Here is a 23,404-nt window from a genome sequence, read left to right as displayed (position 1 = left end):
AAGAACTGCATACTTTTACAGAAACTGGTCATTTGACTGTCCTGGTAGATGACTAACCACAAACCCTTTTTCCTTAGCTTGTCAGCATATCTGTGAGATTATGACGTTTCCTGACCGCTAACGGCTTCAAACGAAATTACACTGCCGGAATGAAACTGGTGCATGTACATGGAAGTGCAGAGATCAAAACGCAATCTTAAGGAGTCTAAAGCTTTTGGCCAGAAAAGTATACAAAAGACATTAGAGGCTTTGTGGAGTGTCTGGGGCTATGATTAGCCTGAATATGGACACACTGATGACCCCATGTGTGGGTAAGTATATACAGTGCCCTCTGCGATTATTGGCACCCCTTGTAAAGAGTAGTTAAAAAAAAGATCAGAAAAAAAATTCAACCTTTTGGTGAAGTCACTTCATCTCACACTGAAAAAAATGAGAAAAATCCAACCTGTAAATGAAATAAATTTATTCAAAGAAAAACAAGTCCTTCAAGAAATAATTATTTTCAACAAAAACACATATGCCACAACAACTGGCACTCCTGGATATTGTAGTGAACACAATGTAACTGAAGCAAGCTTCCCATTTAAATTGTACATTTTTGAGTTGATTGGAGTGTGTAGGAACTTTCAAGCTGTAATCCATGACTTCCTGATTAACTGGGGTACAAATATGAGGTGACACAGAGGCCAAATTCCCTTCGTCATCCATCAACATGGGAAAGATTCATTCACACCTACGGTCAATTTAGAGTCACCAGTTAACCTAACCTGCATGTCTTTGGACTGTGGGGGAAACTGGAGCACCCGGAGGAAACCCACGCGGACACGGGGAGAACATGCAAACTCCACACAGAAAGGCCCTCGCCGGCCACGGGGATCGAACCCGGACCTTCTTGCTGTGAGGCGACAGCGCTAACCACTACACCACCGTGCCGCCCCTCAGGGAACGGTTATAAAAATAAAAAAAAAAGCTACTCACCTGGAAATGCCCATTTCTACTATTAGAACAATAATAAAAAGGTGGACATCAACTGGAACTGTTACAAACTTGCCTGGAAGAGGACCCAAGTTTATTTTGCCCCTACATACAGTGAGGAGGAGGGCAGGAGAGGCAAAAACATCCCCAAGGATCACTGTTAGCGAATTACAAGGACAAGTAAAACCTTGGGGTTTCAAAGTCTCCAAAACCACCATCAGACACCACCTCCATGCCAACAGATTATCTGGAGGGTTTGTCAGTAAAAAGCCTTTTCTGTAGGTTAACCACAAAAGTAAGTGCCTGAAGTTTGAGAAACACTACTACAGCTTTGACTGGAACCGTGTTCCATGGTCTGATAAAACAAAAATGGAGCCTTTTGCCAGTAAACACTCAAGGTGGGTTTGGCAGAAAAAGAAGAATGGCTATATTGAAAGGAACCCTGTCCCAACTGTAAAATATGGTGGAGATTCTGTGATGTTTTGGGGCTGTTTTTCCTCCAAAAGCCCTGGAAACCTTGTTAGGGTAGATGGCATCATGAACTCCATGAAATCCAAGGACATTATAAATCAAAATCTGACTGCCTCTGCCAGGAAACTAAAACTGGGTCGTCACTGGATCTTCCAGCAGGGCAATGATCTGAAGTATATGTCCAAATCAACACAAAAATGCTTAGCTGACCACAGAATCAAGCTTCTGCCCTGGCCATCTCAGTCCCCTGACCTGAACCTCATTGAAAACCTGTGGGGCGAGTTGAAGAGGAAAGTGCACAAGAGAGGGCCTCAGACCCTGGATGATCTGGAGAGATTACGTAAAGAGGAATTGTCTCAGATGCCCTGCTCTGTATCTCCAACCTTATAAAATGGTATTGGAGAAGACTCAGTGCTGTTTTACTGTCAAAGAGAGGTTGTACAAAGTAAGAAATGCAGGGGTACCAAGAATAAGTTATTTTATATATATATATATATATATATATATATATATATATATAAATATATATATATAAAAAATAAGGGGGCACAGTGGTGTAGTGGTTAGCACTGTCGCCTCACAGCAAGAAGGTCCGGGTTCGAGCCCCGTGGCCGGCGAGGGCCTTTCTGTGTGGAGTTTGCATGTTCTCCCCGTGTCCGCGTGGGTTTCCTCCGGGTGCTCCGGTTTCCCCCACAGTCCAAAGACATGCAGGTTAGATTAACTGGTGACTCTAAATTGAGCGTAGGTGTGAATGTGAGTGTGAATGGTTGTCTGTGTCTATGTGTCAGCCCTGTGATGACCTGGCGACTTGTCCAGGGTGTACCCCGCCTTTCGCCCATAGTCAGCTGGGATAGGCTCCAGCTTGCCTGCGACCCTGTAGAACAGGATAAAGCGGCTAGAGATAATGAGATGAGATGTATAAAATAAATTTATTTCAATTAAAAATTAGATTTCTCTCATTTTTTCAGTGAAGCTACTTCACCAAAAACTGGATTTTCTCTAACCCTTTTTACTAATCAATAATTGTGGAGGGCACTATAAATAGTATATTACATAAACAGGTTGGTACTGGTACCTCTGAGGGCTTGGATGACTATGCGGTATGTATTGACCGCTGCTACCGGCCTCCAGGACACACAGATACTTGAGTGATCAGACCGAACCACACTCACACTGCTCACACGTAGACTGGCTGGATACATGGGGATAAAACACAAGATGTGTATATATAGGTGAGTACAAATAATAGGTATGTATGTACTGTATGTGTTTGGGGGGAGGAGAGAGGGAGAGAGAGAGAGACTGACTGGTTTTGCCCTGTGCTGAGGCACTGCCTCCCTCTCTGTTGCGGTATTCAGCAGTAACCAGCACACTGTACCGAGTGTCGGGGAGAAGAGACTGCAGAAGAACTCTTCTTTCACTGCCTGGCAACAACACCTACAAGGAAAGGCCCCACAAGACTACATTACCCATGATGCACCACAAATGGCTAAATATGCTGTGTGTATACATTATTCAGTAGTGAGTCTGTGTGCGATGCAGTCAATATCCCTAGGAGACCTTGTATACCAATACGTTAGACACTTTAGACATACTGCAATCATTTAAACATTTGCAAACAAATCGAAATAAAATTGGACCATGAACCATGAAATTGGAACATTCCTACTGAATGAATAGAATAGAATAGAATTAGAATGCCTTTGTCACTATACACATGTACAATGAGATTAAAGCATCTCCAGTAACAGTGCAAACAGCGTGTAGAGAGGGAGAGAGAGAGGAAGGAGGGGGAAGGGAAAAGAGAGAAAAAAAAGGGGGGGTTAAGGTGCACAGTCTGAGGTGTATGTGTTGTGTTACACATTATGGAGTGAGGTATTGCACATATAAAGTATTGCACATATAAAGTATTGCACAGAGACAGTCACATTGTGAATTATTGCACGAGAGAGTCACATTATAAGATAAAATATTACACATTATGAAGTATTGCAAGGTAAGGTAAGGTGCACAGACTTGAGGTGTATGTGTTGTGTGTAAGGTGCACAGTCCTGAGATGTATGTGTTGTGTGTAAGGTGCACAGTCCTGAGGTGTATGTGTTGCGTTTCACAATTTGGAGTGTGGTATTGCACATTATAAAAGTATTGCATAGAGAGTCACCTTATAAAAGTACTGCACATTTATAAATTAGTAAAATAGTAAAATAAAATAGACTATAAAGTCAGAGCATATCCAAGTTCAGGGCGGTTATGGCTTTTGGAAAGAAGCTGTTCTTTAATCTATTTGTCTTTGTCCTGATGCACCTGTAGCGCCTCCCTGAGGGCAACAGGTCGAACAGATCAAAGCCAGGGTGGGAGCTGTCCTTGATAATATTCTTAGCTCTGCTAAGGCAGCGGGAGGTGTAAATGTCCATCAGGGAGGGGAGAGGGCAACCAATGATCCTCTGTGCTGCCTTTACTACCCTCTGGAGCCTCTCCCTGTCTACAGCAGTGCAGCTGCCGTACCATACTGTAATACAGTACGTCAGTATGCTCTCGATGGATGAGCGGTAGAAGGTCAGCAGCAATGAATGAAAGGAACATGTTTTCTCAGGGAGTACTCACTTTGTTCTCCCGTGCGTCTCCAGTTAAAGGAGTGTAGGACACATGGTAGCGCAGCACATGAGCGTTAGGGGGAACCCAGCTGACCAGCATACTGACTGCAGTCTCTTCAGAGATGGACACACTAGTGGGACCTCCCCCATACACTGAAGCAATACACACACACACAAAAAATAAATAAATAAATAAAACCCTCATTATACTGTATTATCTAGAAGCCAGTGTTATATGTTATGGTTTTTCCCAATGCAACAAACATGCATAAAAACTAGAAGGGCACTCGGTAGAGCGCATACCTCCATCAAGCTCCATATTATCAACATCAAAATCAAATCCCTTGAACCTAGGAGAATACTAAAGCTCTCCACCAAATTTCATCAAAATCCGTTCACTGCTTTGAGTTACACTGAGAACAGACAGAAAAAATCCTGGCTCCGCATACATATCTGGAACCTGGATCCACATACATATCTGGATTTGCATCAAAATCTAATCAGTTGCTCCATGGCCCATCTTTTCTCAAAATTTCATTAAAATCCGTTCACTACTTTTTGAGTTACGTTGGGAACAGGCAAGCAAACAAACAAACAAGCAAAAAAAAAAAATCCTGACTCTGCATACACATCTGGATTGGAATCAAAATCTAATTAATTGTTCCTTGACCTATGGCTCACTTTTCCTTCAAATTTCATCAAAGTCCATTCACTACTTCTTAAGTTACTTTGGGAACAGAACAAACAAACAAACAAAGAAACAAAGAAACGGTGAAAACTTAACCTCCTCCAACAAATTTGGCAGCGGTCATAAGAATGAATACAATAACATGGGACTAAAACTCATGTCTCCACTCCATTTTAACATTTCTAGGCAGCAAAATGTTTCATGATGTTATTTTATTACATTACATTACATATTTCTTTAGATTAAAAGCTTTAAAACATTTTGAACAAATGTTTCGAACATTTTGGTTAAGCATCACGACTATTGAATTACATGATATAACACAGACAAACTTGAAGTAATTGTAAAACGCAAGTATCATCTTACTTATGGTGCCATCCATCTGCAGGATGCTTTTCAAAAGGCCACTGGGAGACAATCTTAATAATACCGGATTCATACAGGATTATCATATCTGTGAAATATACTCACAGGTGCTGTATCTTATAGCCACAGCCTCACTTTGTGCTCCATCAGCATAGAGGGCAGATAGTGAGATCTGATACTCTTTATCATCCTCAACACCCTCCAGTGTGGCTCCTTCACTCTCCCCATCCACTTTCAGCTTAAACAATGACAATTTTAAAAAAATAAATAAATCATGCCGCAATGCGAAACCTTTTTATGTTCTCCAAAACCCATCACATATTCAGAGTACGAGTAAATCTACTTGTAATTCGTGATCATTAATTATTACAGCATCTCACTCTACTACATACAAAGCTAATTCAATCTGATACAAAGACTGGAACACTGACCTGCCTCAAGTCTCCTCCACTCAGAGAGATCCATTTAATCAGGTAGGAGGTCACGTCGTCTGCAGCCGGCTCCCAGCGTACTGTTAGAGTGTTCTCGGAGTAGTTAGTGACCCGAAGCTCAGACGGAGCAGGCACCCTTACTGAAAATATGACAGAGAAAAACACTGGCTCAATAAAGACAGAGCTAAACCGAGGACTGTCTCATCTCATCTCATTATCTCTAGCCGCTTTATCCTGTTCTACAGGGTCGCAGGCAAGCTGGAGCCTATCCCAGCTGACTACGGGTGAAAGGCGGGGTACACCCTGGACAAGTCACCAGGTCATCACAGGGCTGACACAGACAACCATTCACACTCACATTCACACCTACGGTCAATTTAGAGTCACCAGTTAGCCTGACCTGCATGTCTTTGGACTGTGGGGGAAACCGGAGCACCCGGAGGAAACCCACGCGGACACGGGGAGAACATGCAAACTCCGCACAGAAAGGCCCTCGTCGGCCACGGGGCTCGAACCCGGACCTTCTTGCTGTGAGGCGACAGCGCTAACCACTACACCGCTGTGCCGCCCCACCGAGGACTGTATGATGATTAAATCAAGTCTACAAAATGGCAAAACAAGCATGTGACTTACATGTAGTGATGTTACCAGTGAGTGGAGCAGACAGGCCTTTTACATAGAGGGACTGCACAGACACCAGATACTTGGACAGAGAGGACAGATTCTGCAGTAAGACTGTGTTCACACCTGCCACCTCCACCTGAGAGAGAGAGAGAGAGAGAGAGAGAGAGAGAGAGAGATAACATTATAGAGAGTCAGGAAATATTACTTCAGGAGTCCAGAAATCCACCAGGTGTATATGAACCTTAAAATAGAAGTTATGCTCTTAAATCTCAAAATAGACTTTTTGCTTTGCAGATGTTAGATTATGGACTGTAGAAAATAGATGGCCATCAGTTTGATCGATCAGTGTGAGTCGGTTTGACTTATTTCACATTTTGTGTTTCTTTTCTTCATTCAGTATACAGTGCTTCTTGATGAAATTTGTAACAAGAGGTCACATCAGCCTGGAATATTACACCTCCCCATCAGTAGAGGTCTCCTTCCCCTGAGTTCTGAACGCTGATACTTTTTGATTACTCCTGTATTCCAAGGCAGAAGTGTCAAACATACAGCCTGTGGATCGGAACCTGTCCCATAAATGAATTGTAAACTGGCCAAGCAAGTTAATTTAGATCCGTCTCTAAATTAAAATCATATTGTATCCAAAGTGAAAGATTAAAAAAAAAGAAAAAGAGCTAATCTCTTATTTCACGAGAGAACAAAATAAAGCAATATACTCAGGGCCATAAATTTAGCTAATGATAAAATGTACAAGGAAGCCAAGAAGCCTTTATTTGTCACACTCAAGCACACAGTGAAATTTAACCTCTGCATTTAACCCATCTGAAGCAGTTAATACACACATGTGAGCAATGAGCACGCACACACACTATGCTACAGTTGTTGTGGGTTAGGTGCCCTTGCTCAAGGGCACTTCCACTCAGCCTCAGGCCATGGCTGCCCCATGTTAACCTAATCACATGTCTTTGGACTGTGGGGGAAACTGGAGCACCCAGAGGAAACCCACAGAGACACAGGGAGAACATGTAAACTTTGCACAGAAAGGCCCCCGTTGGCCACTGGGCTCAAACCCAGAACTTTCTTGCTGTGAGGCGACAGCGCTAACCACTACACCACCGTGCCACCCCGATTGTTACAAGCTAACAAACTCAAATATAATCTCACTTAAAAGCTCATAGGCAACGGTTTTAATTTTATGCACATTTTAAACTTTATATATGTTAAAAACCCTCTGTAATTTTCTTCTGGTCCCAAGAAGTATTGTTAATAAGTAATAAATAAAATAAGTTAGCGCGGATCGTGGCGAATTTCTGTTCAGCTATTTTCGTGACCACTCGGTGCGTGAGGTCATTTAAGACAAACAAACCGCTTGAGTTGAGTCCACTTCTGTTTACTTACATTGCCGTTCAGCTTGAGTGCAGACGTGTGTTCAGGAATTTCCAAAGAAAAACCATGCCTTATTGTTGTGCAGTGAACTGTAACAATGGGACCGGTTCAGGAAGAAGTTTTTACCTTTTTCTGAGACAGGAGAAGAGGCAGAGAGAGTGGACTGGCTTTTTCCGGAAAAGGAGAAGAGGCGGAGCAAGAGGATTGGCTTTTTCCGAAAGAGGAGAAGAGGTGGCGCGAGAGGGTTGGCTTTTCCCAAAAAAGGAGAAGAGGCGGAGCGAGTGGGTTGGCTTTTTCCGAAAGAGGAAACAAGGCAGAGAGAGTGGATTGTGCGTGTGAAGCCAGAGGGTTGGGGTTTTTTTCCGGAAGAGGAGACGAGGCGGAGAGAGTGGATTGTGCGAGTACAGCCAGAGGGTTATTTTTTTCCGGAAGAGGAGACGAGGCGGAGAGAGTGGATTGTGCACGTGAAACAAAATCAAGCAGTCAAAGAAGAAATGGAGCAGCAACGCTCAAGCAAAAAGGAGAAGATTGGAGGTAAACATTTTTACTTTTGCTTGCAATTGACAAGTCAAGAATCCTGATGGATCCTGTACAATCATTGTGGAAATGAGACAAAGGGACATTTCCTCGCTTAGAGTAGGCTATAAATAGTATAATGCCGCGGATGGCAGGCTAATGTGGCCTACCGGCGCACTGTCAAGTAATCGTTACCTATATCCACTAGGGAGGGCGGTTTAATTATTCTTCAAAAGGGCTCTTATTTAGTATTACGACGAAAGTAGGAATTTATCATAACTACCAGGATAAATCGTTTGGGCGCGAGTCTTGTTGAGGTCCGGGGTCACCGCGATCAGAGTCAGCCGAGTCGCTGTGTCCGATTCTGAGGCCGCACGGTCAAACCAGTGAGCCGCATTCACCGATTGCTTCGCAACGGCCATAAGTTCATACATATATGGTTTCACCTCTCGATATTCAATTTGGAGAGTTCCTGCTTCAAAATCGCTATCGCTTTCAGACATTTTACACAACCTCTCACAACCAGAGTCTGTACACGTTTGCTCGGTTTGCAAGTAAACACAGAACTGCTCCCGGTCTGTTTGGCTTAAATGACGCCACGATGACGGTCCCCTGGCGGTGAAAGTGCGCATAAGTGAGATGTAAACAAACCTTCGGAAATGGGGCAAAACAGTATATTTTAACCGTTTTATTCAATTTTAGGGTGCCAGTTAGACACTAGGAAGACTGAGTTCGCTTTTTGGGTCGTTCTTCTAGACAATAAAGTTGATATTCTATGTTTCACCTCCGACCATTGCCTATGACCTTTAAGTCTATTTCAGTTCCAGTCTGTACCACTACAAAATATGAAAGTTCAAGGTGGATGGCAAAAGCAGCATATGGTAAAACCATAATTTACAAAAAATCTGTATTGTGTGTGATGTATGCTGAAAGCATTTGTGCATTCTGAATATACCTTTCAGATAAATGCTCATAAATGAACACACTTAAGCGGAGCTGTAAATGTGTTGGTCTCTTAAACTGATTTTTTTTTTTTGTCCAGTCAGGTTGACCTAGGGCGGCACGGTGGTGTAGTGGTTAGCGCTGTCGCCTCACAGCAAGAAGGTCCTGGGTTCGAGCCCCGGGGCCGGCGAGGGCCTTTCTGTGCGGAGTTTGCATGTTCTCCCCGTGTCCGCGTGGGTTTCCTCCGGGTGCTCCGGTTTCCCCCACAGTCCAAAGACATGCAGGTTAGGTTAACTGGTGACTCTAAATTGACCGTAGGTGTGAATGTGAGTGTGAATGGTTGTCTGTGTCTATGTGTCAGCCCTGTGATGACCTGGCGACTTGTCCAGGGTGTACCCCGCCTTTCGCCCGTAGTCAGCTGGGATAGGCTCCAGCTTGCCTGCGACCCTGTAGAAGGATAAAGCGGCTAGAGATAATGAGATGAGATGAGTTTGACCTAGGATTAAGTGCAATGTGTCACTACATAAAATGAGATTGATGCCCCGATATAATGTGGGATGCCAAATGTCAAAAGCTGAATACAACCCTTTTCTCTCTGACTTTTTTCCTTTGGAATATTTGAGGCTATTCTGTTTATATCGTGATTCTTCAGTGTAAATCTTAAATTCAATCTAAATGTTAAATCTAAATCTTAAATGTGATCACTACACCCTCTCTGCCACTGTCCTCGGCATTTTAGGCTGGGCATCGGTAGCTGATATACAAAAAAGGAATAAGGCAACATTAGTATACAAGGCCCTTAACGGTTTGTCCCCTCCACACATTTCAGATCGGTTTCACCCAGCTAGCTAACATACATACACACAACACTCGCCTCAGGACACAAGGAGGTCTTCAATTGCCCAAAGCTCGCCTGCAGCAGACACAGAGAGCTTTCTCTTTCTCTGGGGCGGCACTGTGGAACACACTGCCGTCCCAGTTAACATCCGCCAGCTCCCTTTCAGCCTTTAAACGCATATATAAACAAGAGTTCTGATGTAAATATTGTAAATAACAATATGCAAACTCCTTGTTATTATCAGTTGCCATTTATTTTATGTATGCAATATGTTTCATGTTATGACTTCATATTTTTATTTACTATTGCATATTTTCTTATTTCTTACTGGTCGCCCCCCAGGGCTCATTGAAAAATGCCTATAGGCGATATGTACCTCCTGGTAAAATAAACTCATCTCATCTCATTATCTCTAGCCGCTTTGTCCTGTTCTACAGGGTCGCAGGCAAGCTGGAGCCTATCCCAGCTGACTACGGGCGAAAGGCGGGGTACACCCTGGACAAGTCGCCAGGTCATCACAGGGCTGACACATAGACACAGACAACCATTCACACTCACATTCACACCTACGGTCAATTTAGAGTCACCAGTTAACCTAACCTGCATGTCTTTGGACTGTGGGGGAAACCGGAGCACCCGGAGGAAACCCACGCGGACACAGGGAGAACATGCAAACTCCGCACAGAAAGGCCCTCGCCGGCCACGGGGCTCGAACCCGGACCTTCTTGCTGTGAGGCGACAGCGCTAACCACTACACCACTGTGCCGCCCCCATCAAAAATACTTGATTATAAGAATAAGAAAAAAAATAAATGTTGAAATACATCTTTCATTCATATGTTAATTGCCCCCACCCTCTCAGAGGGGCGCCCTCTCATCATGGGAAAACGCAGCACTGGTAGGATTGCAAGGTTTACACTATACTGGGCTAGTTTTCAAAGTTGAGGATGTGAAAAGCAAATAATTGGAACCAAATCAAAGGAATTTCTACAAACACATGCTATGGCAATGGGAAAAATTTAAATGTCAGCATAACCCTTAATCTCTTAAAAATAAACTTATTTATTACACGTCACTATCTAAATGTACCGCGAGTTGGCCTAGTGGTTAGCATGTCCGCCTTTCGATCGCGAGTTCTACTCACGGTCGGGTCATACCAAAAACCATCATAAAAATGGTACCTACTGCTGTCTGGCAAGGCACGCTGCAATACAGATGTGAGTGGGGAGTCAAACTCTCACGGTTACCAGAGGACTAGTCCCCCACTGTAACCCTAGCTATGTAATAGGCGAGAGGCCGAGGGCTATAGAGATTGGCGCCGCCCTATGCGCCACATGGCGTGGAAAGGGACTTTGACTATCTAAATGTAACAGAATGATACTCCAAGGATGTGAATATTTGGCCTTGGAGTAACTAAGAGGTCACATTCCTGTGCTTGTGATTTTGTTGCTGCTATCTTTGCTGGACAAGTTTAGAACGTAACTGGACTTATGTCACACAATCAACTGTAAAATCTTGATGTTGGTAGCTTTTACAACTCTGCATTACACAAGTCTGCTTCATTCTTGTAACAACCAGTGTGGATTTTGTCATTTGTGATTTCAATGCAGCCACTCAGATTTAAGAAATAAATCAGATTTTCCCTGCTGTTTGAACATGCTCCAAGAATCAATCAATCAATCAATCAATCAATCAATCTAAAAGCTATGATATAAAAAATGAAAAGCTTTATTCCTTCACCTGTTTGACATCACTCCCATGATTTGTGCTGTAAGTGACACGGTGGGCAGGAACATCAACTGCCCCAGGCACCCATGTGACCTTCAGAGAGCTGTGACTGACCATTGGGAACTGCAAACTGAGTGGAGATGGTAGTGGAACTAGAGAGAGAGAGACAGAAAAAGTAAATCTCTAAGCAAACTGTGTGTTGGATGGTTTATTCTGATAAATATAAAAGGGCATAAACATTTACATGTGGTGGCGATGGCGGTCACGGGATCACTTGGCTCATCATCATATAAAGCGTACACAGTCACTGAGTAGTCTGTAGAAGGCATCAGGTCTCGCAGCTCTACATCAGTCTCATCAGCTCTAAACTTCACCTGCCACATACAACACAGACACAGCTGCACTTCACATGCCCTAAAAAAAATAATAATAATAATAATAATAATACACGGGCAGCACGGTGGTGTAGTGGTTAGCGCTGTCGCCTCACAGCAAGAAGGTCCGGGTTCGAGCCCCGTGGCCGGCGAGGGTCTTTCTGTGCGGAGTTTGCATGTTCTCCCCGTGTCCGCGTGGGTTTCCTCTGGGTGCTCCGGTTTCCCCCACAGTCCAGAGACATGCAGGTTAGATTAACTGGTGACTCTAAATTGACCGTAGGTGTGAATGTGAGTGTGAATGGTTGTGTCTCTATGTGTCAGCCCTGCGATGACCTGGCGACTTGTCCAGGGTGTACCCCGCCTTTCGCCCGTAGTCAGCTGGGATAGGCTCCAGCTTGCCTGCGACCCTGTAGAAGGATAAAGCGGCTAGAGATAATGAGATGAGATGAGATAATAATACACCCTTACACATTCACATCAGTGATGAGAAAAATAGCAATGAAGAATCTGATCTTAATTCACTGACATGACTATGAAAAAAAAATGTACATACTGTATATGTGGTGTCCTGAGAAAACCTGTCAAATGGACAAATTTTGACATTTTCTTCTACATTTAGTTCTGAGCGCAGCACAGTGGTGTAGTGGTTAGCGCTGTCGCCTCACAGCAAGAAGGTCCGGGTTCGAGCCCCGGGGCCGGCGAGGGCCTTTCTGTGTGGAGTTTGCATGTTCTCCCCGTGTCCGCGTGGGTTTCCTCCGGGTGCTCCGGTTTCCCCCACAGTCCAAAGACATGCAGGTTAGGTTAACTGGTGACTCTAAATTGACCGTAGGTGTGAATGTGAGTGTGAATGGTTGTCTGTGTCTATGTGTCAGCCCTGTGATGACCTGGCGACTTGTCCAGGGTGTACCCCGCCTCTCGCCCGTAGTCAGCTGGGATAGGCTCCAGCTTGCCTGTGACCCTGTAGAACAGGATAAAGTGGCTAGAGATAATGAGATGAGATTTAATTCTGAAAACTACAGAATTTCCTCAACGGAAGCCTTTCCCTTTATTGCATGTACTGTATCACAACCAAAAGTAAACTTACAGCATTTGAAAGTACGGTTACTGCATAAACTAAAAGTGGAAGAGGGAGATATTTCTATTTAAATACTTTATTTCAATTTCACTGAAATACACCCAACCTGCCTACACATCTGGAAACTAATTTACAAATCCCTTAATCCGTTTAAACACAAACCTCTTCGCCATCTCTTCACTCAACTAATCTCTGCTCATTCTACCATAATGCCGTGTACGTGGTTTCAGAGATTGGGGTTTGCTAAACTGGCTCCTTACCTGACATGATCTTTGCAGGCAGTCTGCCAAAGCAATGTGAGAAAGTATGTGGCTGTGGGGATTTATGCTCATTCATGCGCAAAAGTATAAATGAGGTCAGACACTTATGTCAAGTGAGAAGACCTGGTGCATAGCCTACATTCCATTTCATCCCAAAGGTGTTCAGTGAGGTTGAGGTCAGGGCTCTGTGCAGGCCACCTGAGTTCTCCCACATCATCCTTGGCAAACCATGTCTTTATGGACTTCGCTTTGTGCATAAGCACACCGTCATGGATGGAACAGTTTGGGCCTCTTAGTTCCGGTGAAGGGAAATTGTAATGTTACGGAATACAAAGACACTCAAGGAAATTGCGTGCTTACAAATTTGTGGCAACAGTTTGGGAAAGACCCTCATATTGGGTGTGATGCTCAGGTGTCCACATATTTTTGGCCTCAGTATATAAACATTTTCATGTAATTTTGATCAAACAGCGTACAACCCCAAACCAGAAAAAGTTGGGATGGAAAATACAAATAACAAGAAAAGAAAGTGATTTCTAAGTTTATTTTGACTTGTAGTTCACCGCAGACAGGATGAACCCAAGATATTTCATGTTTTATCTCGTCAACTTCATTTCATTTGTTAATATATAGCCATTCCTGCATTTCAGGCGGGCGGCACAGTGGTGTAGTGGTTAGCACTGTCGCCTCACAGCAAGAAGGTCCTGGGTTCAAGTCCAGCGGCCGACAAGGGCCTTTCTGTGCAGAGTTTGCATGTTGTCCGCGTGGGTTTCCTCCGGGTGCTCCGGTTTCCCCCACAGTCCAAAGACATGCAGGTTAGGCTAATTGGACTACGTTCAGACTGCACCCTGAAACGACCCATATCCGATTTTTTTGCCCATATGCGACCTGTATCCGATTTGTTATTGACAATCTGAACGACACAGATCCGATTTTTTCACATGCGACCCAGGCCGCTTGGATATGTGGTCCTAATTCCGATGCATATCCGTTATTTTCACATGTGACTGCAGTCTGACCGGACAGGTCGCATTCATGCGACCTACACGTCATCAACAAGAGACAAACGTCACTATTCTGCGTTGGCTAATCCCGCCTTTCTGGTGGAAAACAACAACATTTGTACAGTTTTCAGAATTTAAATAGACTTTTATAGAATTGATCAAGCTAATGGTGGATTTGGTAGGGACCTGGATGTTGATCTGTTAGCCTGATTAAATAAAACAGTTTCTATAACTGATTTATAACTTAAACCATCCTGTATTACAAGATAAGATTGTTCTGGAAATTTCCAGTAATTTGACACCTTCGGTCTCATTAGTCTGCTGCCCACATTAATCAGATTATTGTGCGAGTTCCGCCGCCGCCACAAAAACCACATCACCAGGTCTCACCTCATCTCCATGCTTTACTTGCAAACTTGAGTGCGCTTTTTTTTTGTTTACGTATTACGTAGATGTGCTTATTAAGTGTCAATTTGCGCATGCGGGACACTTTTGGGTCGTTTTCCGTTCATATTGGAGATCGCATACAAGTCTCATATAATTGGAATTGGATTTCACAACAAATCGGATATGGGTCGTTTCAGGTTGCAGTCTGAACGTAGTGTTGGTGGCTCTAAATTGACCGTAGGTGTGAATGTGAGTGTGAATGGTTGTTTGTCTCTATGTGTCAGCCCTGCGATAACCTGTCGACTTGTCCAGGGTGTACCCTGCCTCTCGCCCATAGTCAGCTGGGATAGGCTCCAGCTTGCCTGCAACCCTGTCGGACAGGATAAGCGGCTACAGATAATGGATGGATGGATGCATTTCAGGCCTGCAACAGGTTTGAAAAAAAGTTGGGATGGGGCAATTTAGGGTGAGTAATGGTGTAAAAAAATTTAAATAATGATATGATTTGAAACAGATGACTATAAAATCACAATTTGGTACAAAATCAGTATCCAGGAAATGCCTAGTCTCTGAGGAGCAAAGATGAGCCAAGGATCTCCAGTTTGTCAACAAATGCATGAGAAAATTATTGAAATGTTTGAAAACAATGTTCCTCAAAGAAAGACAGGAAGGGATTTGGCTATTTAACCCTTAACAGTGTATAATTTCATTAAATGATTCAAGGAATCTGGAGGAATTTGTGTGTAAAGGGCAAGGGCACAAGCCTAAGCTGAACACCTGTGATCTCTGATTCCTCAGACGGCACTGCATCAAGAACCATCATTCATCTATAGCTGATATAACCACATGGGCTTCGGATTACTTTGGCAAACCTGTCAAGCACTACAATATGGAGTTATATCCACAAATGCCAGTTCAAACTTTACTGTGCAAAAAGGAAGCCTGATGTTAACCGTGTCCAGAAGCGCTGTTGACTTCTCTGGGCTTGGAAGCATCTGGGATGGACCATCACACAGTGGAAACGTGTATTGTGGTCAGACGAATCAGTATTCCAGGGTTTTTTTTTTGGAAGAAATTGATGCTGTGTGCTCTGGACCAAAGAGGAAAAGGACCATCCAACCTGTTTCCAGCAACAAGTCCAAAAGCCAGGGTCTGTCATGGTATGGGGCTGTGTAAATACACTTCTGTGATGGCAGCATTAATGCAGATAAGTACATTGAGATTTTGGAGTGACATACTGTATGCTACCTTCAAAACAACATCTTTTCCAGGGATATTTCAACAAGACAAATGCAAAACCACATTCTGTACACATTACAAAGGCATAGCTGTGGAAGAAGAGGGTGCCTGTCCCCTCTGTCCCCAATAGAGAGTGTGCGGCAAATTGTGAAACAAAACATATGACGACGACCCGTACTGCTGCACACCTTAGGACCTGTTTGCAGGAAGAATGGGACAAAATAACACCTGAAATGCTTCATCGCTTGTTTTTTTTCAGTCTCTAAACACATTTTAAGTGTTGTGAGAAGGAATAGCAAGATGAGAAAGTGGTAAATGCTTTAATGTCCTAACTTTTTTTTGAAGTGTGTTGGAAGAATCAAAATTGAAATAAGTATGTATTTTGGGAAAAAAAATAATGAGGTGAAACATAAAATAATGTGCTGCTGTATTGTTTTGAGCACAATTCTTGGGGTTCAGTTTCTTAGCGATTTCACTTCCGGTAGAACATCTGGTGGTCTAGCAAAACAAAGCGGCTGCCGTAGTGCAAACAACTAGTGATAACTTAGAGTATGCTTGTAATCTAGAACCCACTTCTCGCTTTAGATATATTCAGAAGATTGCTATGTGCAATGGAATTGACCCCTACAGTCTGGGAAAGAAGGATTTGTCATACAATCTGGAAAACTACCCTTCAGTTGAGTTCCCCGACATCTCAAACTATCTGGTGTTGCAGACGTCCTTCTACAGTGGTGCTTGAAAGTTTGTGAACCCTGTAGAATTTTCTATATTTCTGCATAAATATGACCTAAAACATCATCAGATTTCCACACAAGTCCTAAAAGTAGATAAAGAGAACCCAGTTAAACAAATGAGACAAAAATATTATACTTGGCCATTTATTTATTGAGGAAAATAATTCAATATTACATATCTGTGAGTGGCAAAAGTATGTGAACTTTTGCTTTCAGTATCTGGTGTGACCCCCTTGTGTAGCAATAACTGCAACTAAACATTTCCGGTAACTGTTGATCAGTCCTGCACACCGGCTTGGAGGAATTTTAGCCCATTCCTCTGTACAGAACAGCTTCAACTCTGGGATGTTGGTGAGTTTCCTCACATGAACTGCTCGCTTCAGGTCCTTCCACAAGATTTCAATTGGATTCAGGTCAAGACTTTGACTTGGCCATTCCAAAACATTAACTTTATTCTTCTTTAACCATTCTTTGGTAGAACGACTTGTGTACTTAGGGTCGTTGTCTTGCTGCATGACCCACCTTCTCTTGAGATTCAGTTCATGGACAGATGTCCTGACATTTTCCTTTAGAATTCGCTGGTATAATTCAGAATTCATTGTTCCATCAATGACGGCAAGCTATCCTGGCCCAGATGCAGCAAAACAGGCCCAAACCATGATGCTACCACCACCATGTTTCACAGATGGGATAAGGTTCTTATGCTGGAATGCAGTGTTTTCCTTTCTCCAAACATAACACTTCTCATTTAAACCAAAAGTTCTATTTTGGTCTCATCCGTCCACAAAACATTTTTCCAATAGCCTTCTGGCTTGTCCACATGATCTTTAGCAAACTGCAGACACACAGCAATGTTCTTTTTGGAGAGCAGTGGCTTTCTCCTTGCAACCCTGCCATGCACAGCATTGTTGTTCAGTGTTCTCCTGATGGTGGACTCATGAACATTAACATTAGCCAATGTGAGAGAGGCCTTCAGTTGCTGAGAAGTTACCCTGGGGTCCTTTGTGACCTCGCCGACTATTATATGGCTTGCTCTTGGAGGGATCTTTGTTGGTTGACCACTTCTGGGGAGGGTAACAATGGTCTTGAATTTCCTCCATTTGTATACAATCTGTCTGACTGTAGATTGGTGGAGTCCAAACTCTTTAGAGATGGTTTTGTAACCTTTTCCAGCCTGATGAGCATCAACAACGCTTTTTCTGAGGCCCTCAGAAATCTCCTTTGTTTGTGCCATGATACACTTCCACAAACATGTGTTGTGAAGATCAGACTTTGATAGATCCCTGTTCTTTAAATAAAACAGGGTGCCCACTCACACCTGATTGTCATCCCATTGATTGAAAACACCTGACTCTAATTTCACCTTCAAATTAACTGCTAATCCTAGAGGTTCACATACTTTTGCCACTCACAGATATGTAATATTGGATCATTTTCCTCAATAAATAAATGACCAAGTATAATATTTTTGTCTCATTTGTTTAACTGGGTTCTCTTTATCTACTTTTAGGACTTGTGTAAAAATCTGATGTTTTAGGTCATATTTATGCAGAAATATAGAAAATTCTAAAGGGTTCACAAACTTTCAAGCACCACTGTACACCGCAAAACAGATGAAAGCGTGGAAGAGTATAGAGGCTTACAACCTTTTTTGTATGTGACTGGGTAAAGGACCTCGGTATCAAGTTGCTGCCGAATGAATCTGGTATTATTTTTGCCCGTGTAAGTATGTTTTAAGCTTTTCTTTCGCGTCTTTACAACGAAGCGCTGCAAGTTGAAGTGTAAACAAACAACAGTTCGCTTAATTCTCACTTGTGCTGGCTCTTACCTCTCAGGTAAATCATTTGCAAAGATCATCAGAAACCCCTTTAAAAGACCTGGATCTTAGTTAAACAAGACGGAGAAATGATCACGGTGCACTGTAACTGTATGGCTGGGGAAGAATTTGGTCATGACCTTCATGCATACGGACTTTGTGAGGAGTGAGGAGGGAACAAAGAAACAGCTGGGGACTTTAGCGCTTCATGACAAAAAAAAAAAAAAGTTCCGTAAAATAACAACACATAGCAAGAAAAGTACTTGGAAATCACTAAGGACGTCGCTGAAAGGGAAATACAAACCTTTCACCAAGTGATCACTGCAAACTCGAGCATGCTTCGACTCGGCTCCCTTCGATTTCCGCGAGAGGTTCAAAAGCCACCTTTCTCGACGTCTTTTTGTGACATCCTGTGTTCGTTCACCCTTTTTTGATTAGTTCACGGGGAACCCTGAATAAACTTTTATCAGTTTCACAGTTTGATCGATTCGAACAACCTAAAACAACGCAAGCGTAAGGCATTTTTCATGCGAGCAATGCACCTTCTCCGTACAAACGCTTTGTCAACTGAGCTTTAGTAGACCACCAGCTAAAGTTTTGAATAACTAATGAGGCAGATGTGATGTCACATGAAACCCAAGAATAGAGGTCAAATATTATTTACAAATCATTATTTTCAGTTTTAACTTCAATTTCAACATACCGTCCCAAGCTTTTTCTGATTTGGGGTTTTTGTAAAGTAGAGATGTTAAATAATAAACAATACAGTGGTACCATAACCATCAGCATACAGCTGAACCCAGACTCACCTCTCGAGCATCATCAGGCTCTCCATCAGTGAGAGCAGAGTAGAGGGCCATGTACTGAGTAGCTCCATGAGCAGCCCTCCAGCGCACCCGGAGACTGCTGGGAGAGGATGCGGTGACCTCCAGAGACTCAGGCATGGCCAGCATTGCTGTGGAGAATAGAGGAAGGAAGAGATGATGCAAACGATGAGAAGAGGAGATTTGGTTAACTATTTTCTGTTGGAGGTTAATCATGATTGCGTTTTGTTTTTTACACAGAAGCTCACATGTAGTGAAGATGCCTCTCAGTGGAAAGCCCACATTGTCCGCATATACAGGAAAGATTGACACATGGTACTGGGTCTGTGAGGACAGTCCAGTTAGCATCGCTGTGGAATTGGACCCCTTCACCACCACCTGCAAAAACACAGCACTCAGGAGCATGGAATACAGACTAGGATCTCAATTGTTTCGATGTATTAAAATTTCTGCTCACAACTATACATATTCAAAAAGGATTACGTTTAATGGCATATAAACCTGCAGTGGCAGAGTAAGCTTAAATTAGTTGATTTGAGTAACTGCAAGAATGTTTTTTTAAATAGCTTGTTAAGAGTCATACACTTAGAGGCTGTCCACACGGCAACGGATTCAGGTGAATCTGATAAAATTGTTTATCGTTTCGGCCTGGCGTCCACACGGCACCGGCGTTTTGGGTGCCCCAAAACGATATTTTTTGAGAACGGGTTCCAGAGTGGAAAAATCTGGCAACGGCGCCGTTGCAAAGTCGTCTGGATGAGTAGAACGGACTTGTTTACGATGACGTCACAACCACATGACTAGAACAAGCAGCACTCTCGCTGTTTTGTATGAACCACTGCATTGCATTCACTTTTGTATACAGCTTTTCTTTTAAATAAACAAGTAACTGAACCATTTCTTGAATTTCTTTTTTTTATTGGATAAGACTGCTTTTCAAAATGTTCACACACAATATAAAAAGTTATATAAATTATATAAAAATGCTTTTCAAAATGTTCACACACAATAAGAAAATTAAGTTATATAAAACTATGCACACTAATAAAACTAATTTGTACACACAGAAGGCACGATTTCCTTGCGTAGTCGCAGCCATCTTCTTGTTGTTGTTGTGTGTTTGTTCCTGTGAGTGCTTCACGCCGGGTAGAAGAAGGGGTTTATGCGCATGCGTCCTACTTCTTCTATTGTTCTGGTGTCTCCGATGGGACCGTCTTACAGCACACGTAGAGGTGTGGCATGTGTACTGCATCGTTTTCAGCGAGCGTTGCGTTGCCATATGTACCTGATATTTTACTGATCCGTTGCCCATGTGGACGCGATATTTTTTTAAATAAAATCTCGTTGCCGTTGTCGTGTGGCTGTAGCCTTAAGGCCAATTTATGCTGACAACCCAGTCCTCGCAGACGGTGTCGCAGACAGTGTCTGCGTAGCCCCCCCACCTTCGCAGACGCTCTGCGCGCACCTCCCAAAAACCGTGACCACCGCAGAAGCCTCGCAGACAGCGCCGCAGACAAGAGGGCTCTGATTGGTCCACTCTACCCGCTGTACACGCACTTCCGCTTCCCTACTTTCCCGGTTTTTGTTTTCACGACCGGCATTTTTAAAAACACGAGCGAAGATGGAGCAGCATGAAGAGCGGTTGATCGAGGAAGTACGTACATCTATACGACTCCAGTTCTAGTCATTATAAAAAAAAAAAGTTCTAGTCATTATAAGTAACCGGAGGATAAACACTCCACTAACCACACCCACCAACTACTCCTAGCGACTTCGCGCCCCCTTGCGTTGTGCCGGTGAATAACATTGCGCACGCCTATTCCCCCGCTCAACAATAAATTACAACTGTCTGCGAAAAGCTATCTGCGAAAGCCTTGTCGCAAGAGCATGCAGAGGCCTTTAGCCTTCGGCAGTTTATCATAATATTCACAAAAGGCTGTACTTAAAATGTACGTTATACTGTTTTAGTAAAAACTATATATTTCAAGTGTTACATGTAGCTGCATTTATATAAGAATACCATGATTTTTAAGTGTTAGATATTTCAGATCACCTCAGTATATAGTCACACTTGTATGCTGTAAAACTAGAGCAGAGGGGCGCTGACTGTTTGACTGTGGTCTGGGTGCAAACCCAGCAAAGATTTTAAGTGGACTGAACTGAAAAAAATACTGTAGCGGAGTAGCCACTGTATGAAACCATAATGTAGTTCAGTGGCAAGTTTTCTAAACATGTATGTTAAGGATGTGCCTCTTCATGACGGAGGCCGGTGCACTACACATCTCGATATATTGCCAACGATTTGATGCATTAAAGATCCATGTGAAGCAACTACTAATGAGGTATGATATGATTCATCCCTATTGCAATGCAGTGTGATTCGACATAATTTGATTCAATGCAAGGTGAGTCAATGTAATACAATGGGACGCAAAAGAATATGATGCTATGCAATTCAATATGGTAGCCCTTCCTCCTTGATGATCATCCATGTGATTCGAGAAAAGATTTTATTTTGAAATCCCGTTGGCAAGAAAGACACAGGGACTTCTATTTTGAAATCTCACTGGAGCCACATTTCCAACTTGTGCAAGACTTGGCCGAGAGACTTGATGATGATTGGCCACTGACAGCAATGGTGATGCAAGCGCACACTTGAGAATCAGTTTTATAAATATAAAATTATTGGTCAAAAATTAGTCGTCATATTTCTAAATAATAAATTAATAGGGCCTCTACATATCAAATTTTACCAATGCAATGATTTTAGAAATTACGTGTTCCAATTTTATCACAAATTGTATCCAGTGCACACTTTTTTAATCAGGGCAATCGCATCATGAACTTTTTCATTGCTGCGAATCGGTGTATCTTACCATCCCTACTGTATATACCAGCTCAGCGTCTTCAAATACTCTGTTATGGCTTATCCAATTACATGCATTTATATAAAATTATGGAGCTGAATACCGGCTAGTGGTTAGCGTGTCCGCCTCTCGATCGGGAGATCGCGAGTTCTACTCACGGTCGGGTCATACCAAAGACCATGATAAAAATGGTACCTGCTGCCATCTGGCAAGGCACCAGAGGCTGTTTTACCATAAGGCGAACCTAGGCAGTTGCCTGTAGGGGTCCCCTCAGTCTGCCCCTCCATGGTGAACACCTCAAAAACAAGTACTACCTTATTTTGTTAAGTAACCGTACATTTATATTTAAAAAAAAAAAAAACACCAAAATCGCCTCAGAATGCCTGGAGGGTATAAGGTGGAGGGCCCCATGTTTGTATTTTGCCTAGGGCCCCCTAATGTCTAAATCCGCCCCTGCAAGGCACGCTGCAATACAGATGTGAGTGCAGAGTCGAACTCTCGTGGTTACCAGAGGACTAGCCCCCCACTGTAACCCTAGCTATGTAATAGACGAGAGGCCAAGGGCTACAGAAACGGAGAACGGCGCCGCCCTATGCGCCACATGGCGTGGGAAAGACTTTTTGATGTAGCTGATCAGATGCAACTAATCAGACTCGAGACTAGCTGCAGGGTTTACAGAAGTCTGGATAAGCAACTAACTGTACAAAGGTAAATATAACATAACGCGCATGGCTAGAGATTTTAGTATTTTAGTCGGGACAAGTTTTTACAGACTTTCACAGACAAAATAAATTACACTTATTTTTCTCTCTAGTTTAGTCAAGAGGGAGAATGACGGCTAACTGCTGCTCATGCTGGGTCACAGGGCAGCATAACCTTTGCTGGAAAAGCGTCTTCTGCAGCTCACAGATTTACACAATTGGCTAGTGTCACTCTGATTGATGGGGGAAGAGAGGATGCCACTCCCACCCAGAGAGGAAGGCCAAATTTGTTCCCTTGGGTGCCAGCCACAGCTTGCCTGTGGCATTGTCAGGATTCAAACTCATGATCTTTGGGCAACAGGGCACCACTGTTGCGCTATTCAGGAACTTAAAAACATTAGTTCAAAATAGAACAGATAATCTGCTCAGAGTCCGTGGCATGAGTGAAAAGTAGTAAGATGATACACGAGTGTGAAACAAAACATAACCACTTGAACTTGAAGCGTTTTATTCATAGCCATGAACTAATCACTAATGGTTAAGTATTAAATGGTAACTGTTGTCA

The 23,404-nt window shown here is 43.0% G+C and overlaps 1 protein-coding gene across 2 annotated transcripts in view; it reads right to left on the bottom strand.

Moving 5' to 3' along the window:
- The window catches only part of LOC132896979 (collagen alpha-1(XIV) chain), a 93,232-nt gene that overhangs the window by 25,091 nt on the left and 44,737 nt on the right, over nucleotides 1–23,404 (bottom strand). For both annotated transcript variants that reach the window (XM_060938193.1, XM_060938194.1), the window contains exons 12-21: nucleotides 19,520–19,649; nucleotides 19,257–19,402; nucleotides 11,803–11,932; nucleotides 11,571–11,710; nucleotides 6,159–6,285; nucleotides 5,526–5,665; nucleotides 5,200–5,332; nucleotides 4,051–4,193; nucleotides 2,754–2,883; nucleotides 2,522–2,638 (exon numbers count right to left, since the gene is read on the bottom strand). In XM_060938193.1, coding sequence (XP_060794176.1) covers nucleotides 2,522–2,638; nucleotides 2,754–2,883; nucleotides 4,051–4,193; nucleotides 5,200–5,332; nucleotides 5,526–5,665; nucleotides 6,159–6,285; nucleotides 11,571–11,710; nucleotides 11,803–11,932; nucleotides 19,257–19,402; nucleotides 19,520–19,649 — 1,336 coding nt within the window. The remainder of the gene's footprint in view (nucleotides 1–2,521; nucleotides 2,639–2,753; nucleotides 2,884–4,050; nucleotides 4,194–5,199; nucleotides 5,333–5,525; nucleotides 5,666–6,158; nucleotides 6,286–11,570; nucleotides 11,711–11,802; nucleotides 11,933–19,256; nucleotides 19,403–19,519; nucleotides 19,650–23,404) is intronic.

This window comes from Neoarius graeffei, chromosome 13, assembly GCF_027579695.1.
Source record: "Neoarius graeffei isolate fNeoGra1 chromosome 13, fNeoGra1.pri, whole genome shotgun sequence".
NCBI classification, from domain to species: Eukaryota; Metazoa; Chordata; class Actinopteri; order Siluriformes; family Ariidae; genus Neoarius; species Neoarius graeffei.
Note: the sequence above shows the minus strand (reverse complement) of the source record. Positions and strands in the feature narration are given on the sequence as shown.